We start from the raw sequence: 12,878 nt of genomic DNA, 5'->3' as shown, positions 1-12,878 counted from the left end.
CTCTGAATAGATAAACAAAGCATATCTGTTGAGTAATTACAAGAAGTACTCGTTCTTCAGGTAACCCAATCAATGGCACAATACGCCCAGTAAAGTGGACAAGTTTAAAAGTTCCACAAATGGTGAAGCTGAGAAATACCTCTAGAAACAGCAGAAGCTCTCAAACTGACTGAACTTTGTAATAGTTCCCACCTATTGCACTGGTAGGCCTCATACAATGCACCAGGTATAGGTTTAATCTTCCAAAGAAGTATTTCACTGTTATGCTTAATGCCCAAAACAATACCCTTTTTAGCAGGAACAGAAAGAGAAGATGAATGTTTGATAGTTAAATTGTAGGACAGCTTCTTTGGAAATCTTTGTGATAATTTCTCGTGCCAGATCTCTAAGAATAAACAGCATTATAAATCTGAATAAGTTAAATCTGCTACTACAGTATATACAGACTGCTTCAGTCTGTTGTTAACTGGGACTAGACTAAAGGCTCAGCTTCTAGCCACATGCTAATACAGTTTAAAAAATTATATAATTTTTTTTGCAAACTAAATATTTACTGTATAACACAGAATGATGTAACAAAAACTTTACTGTATTTTCATTTATGTTAGTAATTTGCTTTCCTTTAATTGCATTTATCTTAGGCTAGCAGCCAGGTGACTGAGATTAACTATCCACTACTGCTCACTGAACAAGATCTACTTTACTAATACCAAAGGGATGACAAAGTGCTTCTCACACAGCACAGTAATGACCACATGAACTTTCACTTTTTCCGGGTGATTCAATTTTAAGTACATGAAGATTCTTCATTGAGAAGCATCCTAGGAAGTTTCCCTCTTTTCCTACTCCCTGATGCAATTAGACCCTCTTTCCAGTACTCCATTTTATGAATAGAGAATACATAGACCTAGTTTCACCCAAGGCCTGCCTGGACGAAAATTCACATCCTCTGAAATAAAAGCATTTCTTTTGTTTTTTTAACTATTTGAAACTGAGAGTTTCCAAGCTCTCAGCACCAGCTGAGCTCACAGAAACCAAAACAAACATCAATTTAGAAAACAGCACCCTGCAAAACTAAACACAAACATTCTCTGAATTATAGGGCAGGATAGGCCCTCCTCTTCTCTTTTGTGCAGCTGGTTAAATATATACAAAGCTAGAGTTGATAGGGAAGCACTCTGTCATACAAACACTTTAGCCAGGGCATCTGCTCCTGCACTGGCAATATAACATTTGGAGGGGTGGAATGCCACATCATGAATGGACTCATCAAATTTTTTGCGATGAGCAGTAAATTCTTGGATGCAGGTCTTGCTTTCAAGATTCCACAAGCGAATCGAACAGTCATGACCTAAAGAAAGGGGAACAGTTTTCTTTATAATTCTCATGTCTGTCACCATTATGAGAAAAAGAAAACAAAATCTGAATGTACTTACTGCCAGACATCAAATACAAGCCATTAGGATCAACAGCTAAGCTTGTAACTGCATCTAAGTGAGCTACCATGGAGTGGATCAGTTTTCCTTTAAAAAAAAAAAAAAAAAAAGAAAAAAAGAAAAAAAGATTTATTGAGGTTACTTTCTGCAATTCACTTCATTATCTGTATTTATTGCTTCAACCTTACCACAGCTCATATTATAAGTACAAGATCTTGTCCCACAATTGAATCATTAAAATTATGCAAGAAGTCATTCTTTTAATGTTTACAGTCTCAGGAGAGCCACAGTACCATTATCACCAACTTTGTTAGACCTTTGTCTTATGTCTGCAAAAGCACCATGAAGCTGCAATCATTGTGCATTTTAAATATCTGCCCCTTAAGTGTATTAAGTGAGTTCAGGAATAAGACCTCAACCAGGAAGGAGGACAGGAGTTGAGCATCCTAATAAGCAATTAATATAAACTACTAAGAATATGGGATAATTTTACACAACTCGGAGAGAACTAATGTTCTATTAAATTTCATTATAGTTACAGTAATGATTTCATGTTAAAAATAAGAAATCATGGGGCAAGTGTGGAGTTTTTTTTGTTGCAGAATATAGTAAAACAGAAAAAAAATGAGTAGTTGTTTCCTCTACTTTTTAATTACAGAACCACATCATCAAACAAATCAGCTATTTTCAGCTTTTTCCTCAGCTTCCGTTGGGTCTCCTTCACCTCTTCTTATTTAATGTTCATATAGGAAGTAGCAAACTCAAAATCAACAAGAATATTGAAAGTTCTCAATTTAACTTTTAAGACAGTGTGACCTGGAAGCAGAGAAGCCACAAACTGAAGATTATAAAGATTCACAGTCAGAATACCAGATTAATACTACCATTCCTATCAAAAAGTCCTTTAAAACCTAAGAGATTTATAATTACACATCTCAGTGGGACCCTCTCTCACTATAGATTAGAAAAAGTATTATAAGATGTCCAGCTTTTTCTGCAGAAGTGAGAGATTTGGAGAAATACAGTGGATCAAATTGAGAATTATGCCTACAAGGGAATTTCTACCTCCAAGCCATCAGGCAGAGGTCTTGGCAGCACTAAAGAAGTGCCAGAGCTTCCTGTCCTCAGATCAAAATAACACAGACAACATAACAGAAGAAACTTGAACATAAGCACATAAAGATTTTGAAAAAGGTTCCTTTTGTGTTAAATATTGATAATCCCCATACATAAGGCATTTTAAAAGACTGGACAGAGAATGATGCAGGTTCCTTATCACTGTGCCAATAAAGTTTTAAGTGGGCTGGCAATCTTTGGGCTCTACTAATGCTGAGAGATTTCTGCAGAGGATATCCAGTTCTTGATATCCCTTAGCATTTGTGTGAATAATATTAATCATAATTAAATTCCGTTTATGTTTTATGTTCTACAACTGCTGTGACTATGACCTACTGAAAAGATGCATACCTGTATTGTTGTCGTAGAATTTGATGTGTCTGTCTTCATGAGCAGTGATACTAATTGGAAGAGTTGGATGGCTGATGACTCTGTTTATCTGACAGGAGGAACTTACTGCTAAGAAAAAACCCACACATATCAATACATGTAAATTGCTAAGTTATTTGAAAGACTGCTACTAAGAAGTAAATATGTAATCAAACTTATTTGCAAAATAATTCCTTTATATAATGGAAACTCTCAACTAGCAGCTTATGTAATGTGGTTTACTGTAAAATATTTTCCAAATTACACACACGCAGAGGCCATATGTATGAGTGTAAATACAAACATATAAGGTCCAGCTTTTGGCCATGGTTTTAGATGGGTGCATCAGGCAAGAATGTGAAGCACTTCCACACCTCAACAGTCCTCCTCTTGTCAAGCCAAACTTCCTTTATAACATACAGAGAGTACAGGAAAACTAACATTGCAGTCAGTGGGTTTCCAAGCAAACAAGATCCCATGCCTTCACCTTCACAGAGCAAAACCCACCTATTATTATTTGATATACATGGATTAAAATTCTTACTGAAGAAAAGGATGCTAGATTAGTCACAGGAGAGCCATTTTCCTAGCCTTTAGGAATCTTGATATATCATATATATATATCTATATATATAGATATCTATCTCCACACACACAAAAAAGCATAGGAGTTTTTTGATTAGAAATCTAAGCACTGCTGTGGTGCACCAACTAGTGCAAGAATGGTTTTAAGAGGCATAGATTACCAGAAAAACACAAATAGCCACTCCATAGAACATCAAAATACAGTTATCTTCTTTCATGTAGGAGTAATTGTATTTAGTTAAACTGCTGCCAAAGAACATTCACATCATCTAATCAAATTATTACTAAAATAAACAAACCAGAATACTACCATAGGATCATTTGCTACTAAGATGGCAAAGACTTCAATCTACATCTTTCTATAAAAATCTGAACTGTCAAGTAGTGTCAGTATCCACAGGACACCTAAAAATTAAGAAAGTGCAAGTTAAGGAAAAAACACATTCATACTAATAAACCTCCCTAAAATTACTAAAAGCACATGACACTCACCACTGTGAGCCAGTTATCCTCACAGTTTTAAAACGCCAAACAGAGTGAAGCTTATACTGAACAGTGGAGTCCCTAAGTGGAGGTGGTAGGGTATTTCAGGTGACTCATTTTCCTCTTGCCTAGTTCTTGTAGAAATAATTACATATTTTGTAAATACATGTAAGCTTTATAGTACTGTTACATAACTAGAAATACTAAACAGGGACTGCTGGTTGCCATACCACAGTCTCATTTTCTTAAAGGAATATTACTGAATTACAGTAAGGAGGAGGTAGTGAAAAAAAAAAAAAATGGAAGGGGGAAAAAAAAGAAGAGAAAAAAGAAGAAAGGTAACTTTCACTGAGCAGAGAGAACTGATTTAGGACTATTTTGTCAGACAGTAACAAAGATGTGGGTTAAAAAAAGAAATCCTGCAGAGCAAGGAATAATATAAAGAAGGAAGATGGTACTTTCCAATCCCTCTTATAAAATAACAGTTGTTTAACTATTTTAAAACAGACAAGCAAAGCCAACAAGAAGGCCTTACTCTCTTTTAAAAATAGAATTATATAGAAAAATTCAGTGACATAAAACTTTTAGGGGAAAAAATTATAAAAATTTTTAAAAGACTCAATGTTTCTACTGTTATCAGGTTACCATTTTGGCCTGAATATGAAACCTCATGCTTCAGCTCATTCTGGTCTCTTTCCTAATGCCATGGTAAAATAATTTACTGATAGCAGTCTCCTTACAGTTTCCTCTAAAACTTCTGATACTGGCCACGGCCATGATCCAAGGCATTATATGGGACCTTGTGAATACTCTTCCACTGAAAAGCTTTGCTTTTGTCCTACAGTGGAAACTTTAACTGGAGTCCAATAGCAAATGAGCCAAGAATATATATAAAACATAGAAAAGGGATACTTCCGAGGAAAAAATAGAAAAGAACCCAAACACAGTCCCAGATTTTTAATAAGTTCCTGATATTACCTTTCTCTTGCAATTCTGAACTGAAGAGAGAATGGAAATCCTGGAGGTGCAAAGATCATTGGGCTGTACTAAAGAAACCTGTGCTTTTCCTTGTGCTACTGTTCTTTGAGAAGGAATTTGGATAGTGTGGGTTTGTTTCTTTTACCTTCTTGCAAAATTACGTGCACTCTTCTGCTACTGAAATACCCATGAGGTCTACTGAAGTAGCAATAATTTACTGTCACGTCTCAAAACAGAGCTTGTAACATAATTCATGTTATAATTTACCATGATACTGCCTAATTGTTTGGAAACACTGAAGAGACTATCAACAGTATCAATCTTAAACATTTTTTTGATTTTGCAGGGTTTTTTTGATACATACTGGTATCCATACTGGACTCCAGGGTAAGAATTCGTTGCCGTGTCTCCATGTTAAAAATGCTAGTATGTCCACTGTTAAATGATGCTACCATGAGGCTTGGGTCACTGCTCACAAGATCTACTGATGAAGGGATTCCCATTTCTAGAAAGCAATGTAGAGAACATTTTCATAAGATTTAGTTGGTGTAAAGAAAATTTAAAAAAACCCAAAAACCAAGAACAACAACAAAAAACCAGTAAGCACTTTAATATAAAAAGGGCCATGATTATGAAAAGAAATGTTAGATTTTAAAATCTACATTACGTCAGTATAAATAGATTGCCCTGTATGATCATCATTTTAATTTTATTTTTCTAATGTGCCTATCAACATTCTTTACTAAGATGCTGAAACTGAGGCTGGATAGAAATCTATTTTTAAATTAAGAAAGGAAGGAAAAGGGGGTAGGGAGTTCTTACTTTAACTGTAAGAACAATTCTCAAACAAACCTCCATTGCATTAAATAAAAGGACATAAAATTTAAGTGATAAAATAATTTACCTGACACATGATTAATGTTATTATTAGCCTGGGCAAATTCAGAGCTTTTTTTTGTTTTTTAAAAAAACAAACAAACAAACAAACAAAAACCCAACCAAAAACCCCAAAGCTTTCCAAGTGCAAATTTTTTATACTGACACTGTCAGTATGGAAAGTTACACAAATATATTACAAACTCATAATACAAAGCTTCATCCATCCTGCCTATTATGGTGTACATCTGATCTCCTTACACTGTAGCTATCTGAATTCTACAGGACAGAAGGCTCAATCAGCAGAGCTTGTGTATAGGAAACATCCCGTAGAATTTTTCTCCTCCAACGACCTGTTCACTTGCTATGTGAAAGAACAACACCAGCTGCAACAGATGCCAGGAGGAGGAGGAAGAGGTAGAGAGTGAGACACTGAATGTTAAGCAACTGAATGTCCACAGATCCAGATAAAGCAGGAATATCATCACCTCTCTCTAAACCTAAGATTCATGGGAAAAACATCTTTCTTGGACACATAAACTCAGGAATGTTGGTACTTATCTACAGGTACTTCAAAAAAGCCAGAAAGGATTGGTGTGAGAAGAAAACATGTATTGTTTCTGAAGTGACCTTTTCTACCACTGCCATGCCTGCTTATCTGCAGCTTCCTGGTAAGCCTACAATGGTTAATCTGAAGAATTTAAATTACGACTGACAGATATTTTAGACAGCTTGTTCAAGGTTCTCAATAAGTCATAGGAAAAGTCAGTTTCAAAGGAGAATCTTTGAATTTCACAACTGGGTTTCATTCCAGTTTGGAATATAAAAATACCCAAAGACTAGCTCTGTGAAGTAAGACTACTCCCCTTTCTCCTTTAATTTAATAATTAAAACAAAAAAAAAACCCCGAACAAGCCCAAACAAAGAAACCATTACCAGGAAGTTTTCAAAGTAGACATGTAAGCAAGCTGGCAGCAAACCAGTTATGTTTTTCACACAACCCTGCAGACTTTTGGAAACATAGCTCTGCAAGAACTAAAACACATGAAACATTTTTATTTTGCTCAGTCTATTTTAACTAGCCAGTAATGGCAGATTTGACCAGCTTTACACTATAATTCGAGAAATCTGTTCAATTATGCCAAAGTTTATTTTGCCTCAAAGCTGTTCTGAAGAGCCAAAGAACTGTCTTGATTCATGGGTTGCCTTTAGGACCATCAGCTCTAAGAGAGTTTGGCAATGTCAACAGGCGCATTCTAGAGCTCTTACTCAAATAGCAAGAAATTAGGCTCTAAACAGTATGATTTTGATTTGTGCATGACATTTCAGTAAATCAATCCAAAGGAGTCATTTTTTTCAACTAGCAGTGTTAAGAATGCCCTATTGCTATTCAGTTAATGTGCAAACTCAGAAATTCAACTGGAATATCTGTGTTAGAGGCACAAGGAACATCTTTTGGAAGGTACAATGGCACTGGCTACTCCAAACCTCTCTTGGGGGAAGAAAGGGCTTTTTATTCTGGACAAACCAAAAGCAAGGGCCTAAATGGAAACTCGGTCTGAATCTGAACTATGGAGGTGATACATTAGACTCCACGGTTCTAGTAGAGATGGTCTACAGCAGCTGGCTTTTAGAGGAATGTGATTGTCCCTCTGTGTGTAGATAACTATTCGGCTAGCATCAAAGGAGAAAGGACCCAAAATCTACTCTTCCCCAAAACATTCATAAAGATATAAAATCCAGCAAAACAAACAAGAAGGATTTGTATTCAGTAGCCAAAATGATGGCAGTCTGAACAGTGATGCTTGTAAACTTAAAGGTAGAGCAATTTTCTATACCTTGATTATCATTAAATATATTGAGAGCTGGAGCAATTTCTGTAGCTTTCCAGAGACGTATAGTGCCGTCTGCTGAACAGGACAGCAAACGCTGGTGTGCTCCGCTGTAAACCAGACCCCACACTGCATCTGTATGGCCTACAAAAGCACCTCTTAGAACAGAAGGATCTGCAAACAAAACACAACAAACCACATTTCAAAACAAAACTGAATTAAGTCAATAGTTATATTGGGCTATGTTTATGGACCAACCTTAAGAAGCTAATCCATAAAAAAAAATTGAGACCAATCAGGTCCTATCAATATAGGAGTCTCAATTGTTCTTGTATGAAGATACTTGAATTTCATTGGTATATGTGGCAACCAGTTACCCAGTTTACAACTAATCAAACAAAATGTTTCAGTAGAAGGGACAGTAGCAAAATTAGCAAAATACACTTTGATTTTAAAATTCACTCTCAAACAACCATTAATAGCACATCAGTCCCTTTTTTCCAAAAGCCAGCTTTGAGGTCAACCACATCTGAAGCTGCAAGAAGTGAAAAATATTTTAAGAGAGAGACACAGGCTGACATCCATTCAGGTCTGGTAAACCTTATTGAACTGGGCCTTTTTAGCTGTTCGCAGACAACATTAACAGCTTTGGTCTCAGACTATACAACTTCTTTTTATCTCAACTGCACAGAGGTTTGTTGAAGAAAAGAACATTAAAATACACATTTGCTGTACTTGCCAAGTATCAGGTTTAGTCCTGCACTTTTTCAACCTAGTGTTTCTCAAAACTGTGGTGAGATCAAGGCCTTTTTTAAGAAAATTACAAATTTCATTTTCTCATCAACCAGCATCAGCATTAAAACAAAAAATTTACTTAAAGTAATTGAAGCCAACATCCAATTTTCTCTTTTAGATTTTCAAAGAAGCATTACTTCGAAATTATACTATATTAACAACATAACATTAATGTCACTAAATGTATCATTTCACTGGTGTGTACGACAACAACATACCGTAAGAGTCATAGGGGTCGATGTTGGGGTTGGTTATATTCCAGCCATGGATGAGGCCATCTGCTCCCCCACTGTAACACTGTTCACCACTACTGCTCATCACCACACAGAGCACTGGTCCACTAGAAGAAACACCCCCCCAAAAAAAGAAACGTTGACTATTAACATTTTCATTATGTGAAAAACAATGCCAATGGAATCTTCAAGTTTCCCTGTTAGATACAATTGACTTGCTGCGTGGACTGCAACAAAAAATTTGCACAGTCAGATCATATGCTACACCACTTCCCACAAAAAATCCTCCACAATATTTGGTAACATAACTACAATCAGGACAATTTAGTCATTGTGCACATGAAATACGAAAAGTGTCACGCTTTTAAACTACAGGTTTCGTTAATTGTCATAAACAGCTTTTTTCTCTTTTTTTTTTTTTTAAAGATCTAAGGCTCTTTCATGAAATCAATTCAGTAAATTTAAACCCACTGCAAACAGTTTCATTCTACAGATTAACGTATCTGACAAAAAGGCAAAAGCTGCAGTGATCAACAAAAGAGCTAATTGAATTTGAACTGTATAATTTGTAGGTTTTTCTTTTTAAAACTGTGGTGTACCTAGCTCCATACATAAATAATTATGCAGAAAGAAGATGAACATTTGCAGATATTTTAAATAACACGGGAACTAAAAGCATCACATAAAATCACTAGATAAAAAGGTAGAAATTACTTTTTCAAAAAAATTCAGTATCTGCTTAAAAAACATGTATTTCTCAAAATATAACAATGTTTCTCAGGAAATACTCACTTATGTGCTCTGAAGGTATATATTGGCTCTACATCAAGAGAAGCACTCCTAAATGAAGCACAAGAAAATGTTAACATGTATACAATCTTACGCAATGATTCACAAAAATGTGGCAGAATTGCCAAATTCTTAAAATCACTACTACATCTTTTGAAATGATTATCCCACAACTTCCTCACCCAACATGATTTTCCATATGTCTAGGAATTCTTTGCATTCTTTCAAAATACGTTGGGATCTGTTTACTCAGTTTGCTTTTTTTCTTAAAGACCTCTAAGGTAGAGAGTCCATGAGCTCTCACACACCAATCAAACCAGTAGGCAGGTACACTAACGGTGGGGAAGGAGCAGAGGGCCATCAGTATCACATGGGATATATCAGGAAGCATTTCCAATCCCTACCAGAGCAAAGGAGCTTATGACACCTTGTTTTTATATCAATCCTGTAGCACAGTTATAAACCACTTCAAAAACTCCTGCTTTGGACTTTACCAGTCCGGTGCTTGTTACAGACTGCGGGAAGACCCCACGCTTTGCCCAGTGCTCCCAAAAGGTACGATGTGTTCCCTGATTACATTGGCTCTGCTAAGAACTTGCTCTCATTTCTGCAAATCCCCAGCAACACACAAGAGAGTACATAGGAACCCAGCAACATCTCAGTCAAAGTTTAAAGCTGTTCTCGTGTATATGCATACTTGTGTATGCATATATATATAAATGCATTTGTATACATTTATATACACATGTAAGCACACTAACAGGCCACAAGCAAATATTTTCACTAGTAAATTAATTTGACATGTTCTCTATAAGGAAGATATTAAAAAGTGAATGGTTTTCATTTTTACAAACAGAACGCATTCACGAACACACCTGGATTTCTTCTGGCACTCTTTAAAAGTCTCCATCCTTCTCTAAGAGTTTGTTTTCCTACTCTTAAATTCAAGGAATAATTTACACTAATTCAAGGGCCATCCAGTGAAGTGGCATCTACAATTATTTTTATTTTTCTCTTCATAAATGAAAAAATATTTTTAAACAAAGAAAAAATCTTACTTTTTTGCTGGGGCTGTTTTTTGTAAATTCCACATTTTTAATGTATGGTCCTCTGAAGCTGTTATTAAGACTGGTTCAACTGGATGAAAAGCGAGACCTCTTATTCCATCAAAATGACTTCTTAACGTGAATTTGGGGTTCCAAGTCTTTCTCAATGCATCCTTATTGTTTGCTATCTAATAAAAAAAAAAAGCTAAACTTGTAATTAATGTGGAAGGCACAAGGAAAGGAAGAAATCAGAAATTCAGTTTGACATTTTCAGATGTCGTCAAATTGCTTCACCCACTTTTCATAACAACCTGCTCTTCAGCAACAGTTCATTTAACATGATCAGACACTTAAAAATGAGAACTAAGTTAGATTCATTAAAACAAGTAATGTTGTGCCCACATAACACATTCTGTGCAAATCTGATATACTCCAAGTTACACAATTTAAAAGCTGAAAAGTACCTTTCTGACTGATACTGCTGTGAACTTAGTTTGGTATTTGAAATGTCATCGGTACCTCCTGGTTTATTCATTAACACTGGGCCTGACTCAACCAAGCTGTGGTCCCTGAATATCTGAAGTACCACTGACATGGCATCTCTGAAGTAAAGATGTAAGAAAACAGAGAAACATCTAGCATCTAACTTACTCACCTAAGGCAGCACAAGCTCTATAATAATGCAAGACAAGTAAAGCTTTCCAGGAAAAAAAAAAAAAAAAAGGCAAAAAGGACTTTGCTACACACTAAGAATATAAAAGAATGTAACTGGCAAGCAATAAGCTATCGTATATACAGACACAATTATTTTGTAATAAATGCATTTTTAGCAGATCCAAAAAGAAAGCCCTTTTAAAAAAAATAAGTTACTTCAACACTGCTCCTCTGAACAAATGTTTACATATAAGGCTGAACAGACTTTTATCACTCTGTCAGTCAACACTGCGATAGTCAAATTTACCTTCCCATAACCACTGCTGATAGTGGTTATGGAAAACCAGGAAAACAAACAATTTTAACTCAAATATTGATGATTTCATTATGTTGAAAGCTAGAGATCATCCAAAATAATTTAGTGACATTAACTACAAAGAAGAGACAACTGTTTCGAGCCACTTCAGGAATCGACATTTTATTCTGGAATGTGAGGCAGAAGGGGATGGTTTAAGAACAAAAGTGTTTTTTCTTCTGTTTTGTTACTTCTGGATTTAATGATAAAAATATACTTTAATTATGAGGTTCTATAGATTTTAAAGGAGAAAGGAGTCATAACTGAGAGCAGGTTTAGTCTAATCATATTTCTTAGTAATTACATACTGCCTTGCTCAGGGAGACAGTCAGTTTCTCTGCCAGGTTACTGAGCTGAGTTGGCTCAATGAGGGAAAAGACAAATGCTCAAGCTGACGCAAGGATGGGGCAGGACTGCAAAGTTAGCAGCTCTGGCAGATTTTCTGGAGATTGGCCAAGAAAGTCTCAGTAAAAAGGGTACAAGACGTACAGAGTATTCATATATATCTGGAGAGAATATATATGCCTCAACACAGGCATCTAATACTGATTAGGTGACAGAGGGAACCCCGCCTGCCCTCCAGCTGCCATATCAGCAGCACAGGTCCTGTGTCACATCTGCAAAAGCCACCTTAGACAGCCTAACAGTGCATGCCAGTTCTGGCAGGATAATATTCTCCATTTGTTTCTCATTCATTCAAAAATTTTCTCCCAAAGGAGTCCAAGATGATTAGCTTATAAGTTGGGAAGTAAATGGAGGGCAGTCCCAGCAGCAGAGGTGGAAATGGATCCTAGCTCTGACATACTGCTTGGCTGCACCACCATCACTCCCCTTTTTCCACCAGTCTCCCATCAGCTGCAAGAGGCTGGGTTACTAACGCAGCAGCCAGCCTCCTTTTCTCTCTCCCCACTAAAATCCAACAGTGAGGCAATCTGAGACTTGCAAAGCAGTTAGGAGGGGGGTGGGGAGAGGGGAGGGGGAAGTTCAACCCCCAAGTTAGCATCTGATCTGGATTTGCCGCTAATAGTAATATTTGTGTCTATACAGACAATTTGAAAACTCCAGAAAGAGCAGCAATATGCTAGTAGGATTATGGACACTTCTCTTGTTCAAAGTTGTGCAGGAAGTCAAGCAAGAGCCTACTGCAAAGTCCAAAACCTCCAAGTCAGCATACAATATTAAATGTGATGATTTTGTAGCTCAGATGCTCCTATGTACAGTACTCAGTCTATTATAATTTTATGAAGCTTCTTAATCTACTCAGAAGACTAGGTAAAAAAACCCAGAACAAACCAAAGTGAACATCTGTTAAGACAACAATATGTAAAGGA

The 12,878-nt window shown here is 36.3% G+C and overlaps 1 protein-coding gene across 1 annotated transcript in view; it reads right to left on the bottom strand.

The window, feature by feature from the left end:
- Positions 1–298: 298 nt before the first annotated feature.
- Positions 299–12,878, bottom strand: part of STRN (striatin) — a gene marked incomplete at its 5' end in the record, with an annotated part of 26,995 nt that continues 14,415 nt past the window's right edge. Inside the window, 8 exons of the mRNA XM_010172147.2 lie at positions 299–1,351; positions 1,437–1,523; positions 2,904–3,011; positions 5,332–5,472; positions 7,682–7,849; positions 8,689–8,810; positions 9,496–9,543; positions 10,551–10,726. Of these exons, the coding sequence (XP_010170449.2) occupies positions 1,182–1,351; positions 1,437–1,523; positions 2,904–3,011; positions 5,332–5,472; positions 7,682–7,849; positions 8,689–8,810; positions 9,496–9,543; positions 10,551–10,726 (1,020 nt within the window). The remainder of the gene's footprint in view (positions 1,352–1,436; positions 1,524–2,903; positions 3,012–5,331; positions 5,473–7,681; positions 7,850–8,688; positions 8,811–9,495; positions 9,544–10,550; positions 10,727–12,878) is intronic.

Source organism: Antrostomus carolinensis, unplaced genomic scaffold, assembly GCF_000700745.2.
Source record: "Antrostomus carolinensis isolate BGI_N321 unplaced genomic scaffold, ASM70074v2 scaffold13937, whole genome shotgun sequence".
Classification (NCBI taxonomy): domain Eukaryota; kingdom Metazoa; phylum Chordata; class Aves; order Caprimulgiformes; family Caprimulgidae; genus Antrostomus; species Antrostomus carolinensis.
The sequence above is the reverse complement of the archived record's forward strand: the minus strand, read 5'-3'. Positions and strand labels throughout refer to the sequence as shown.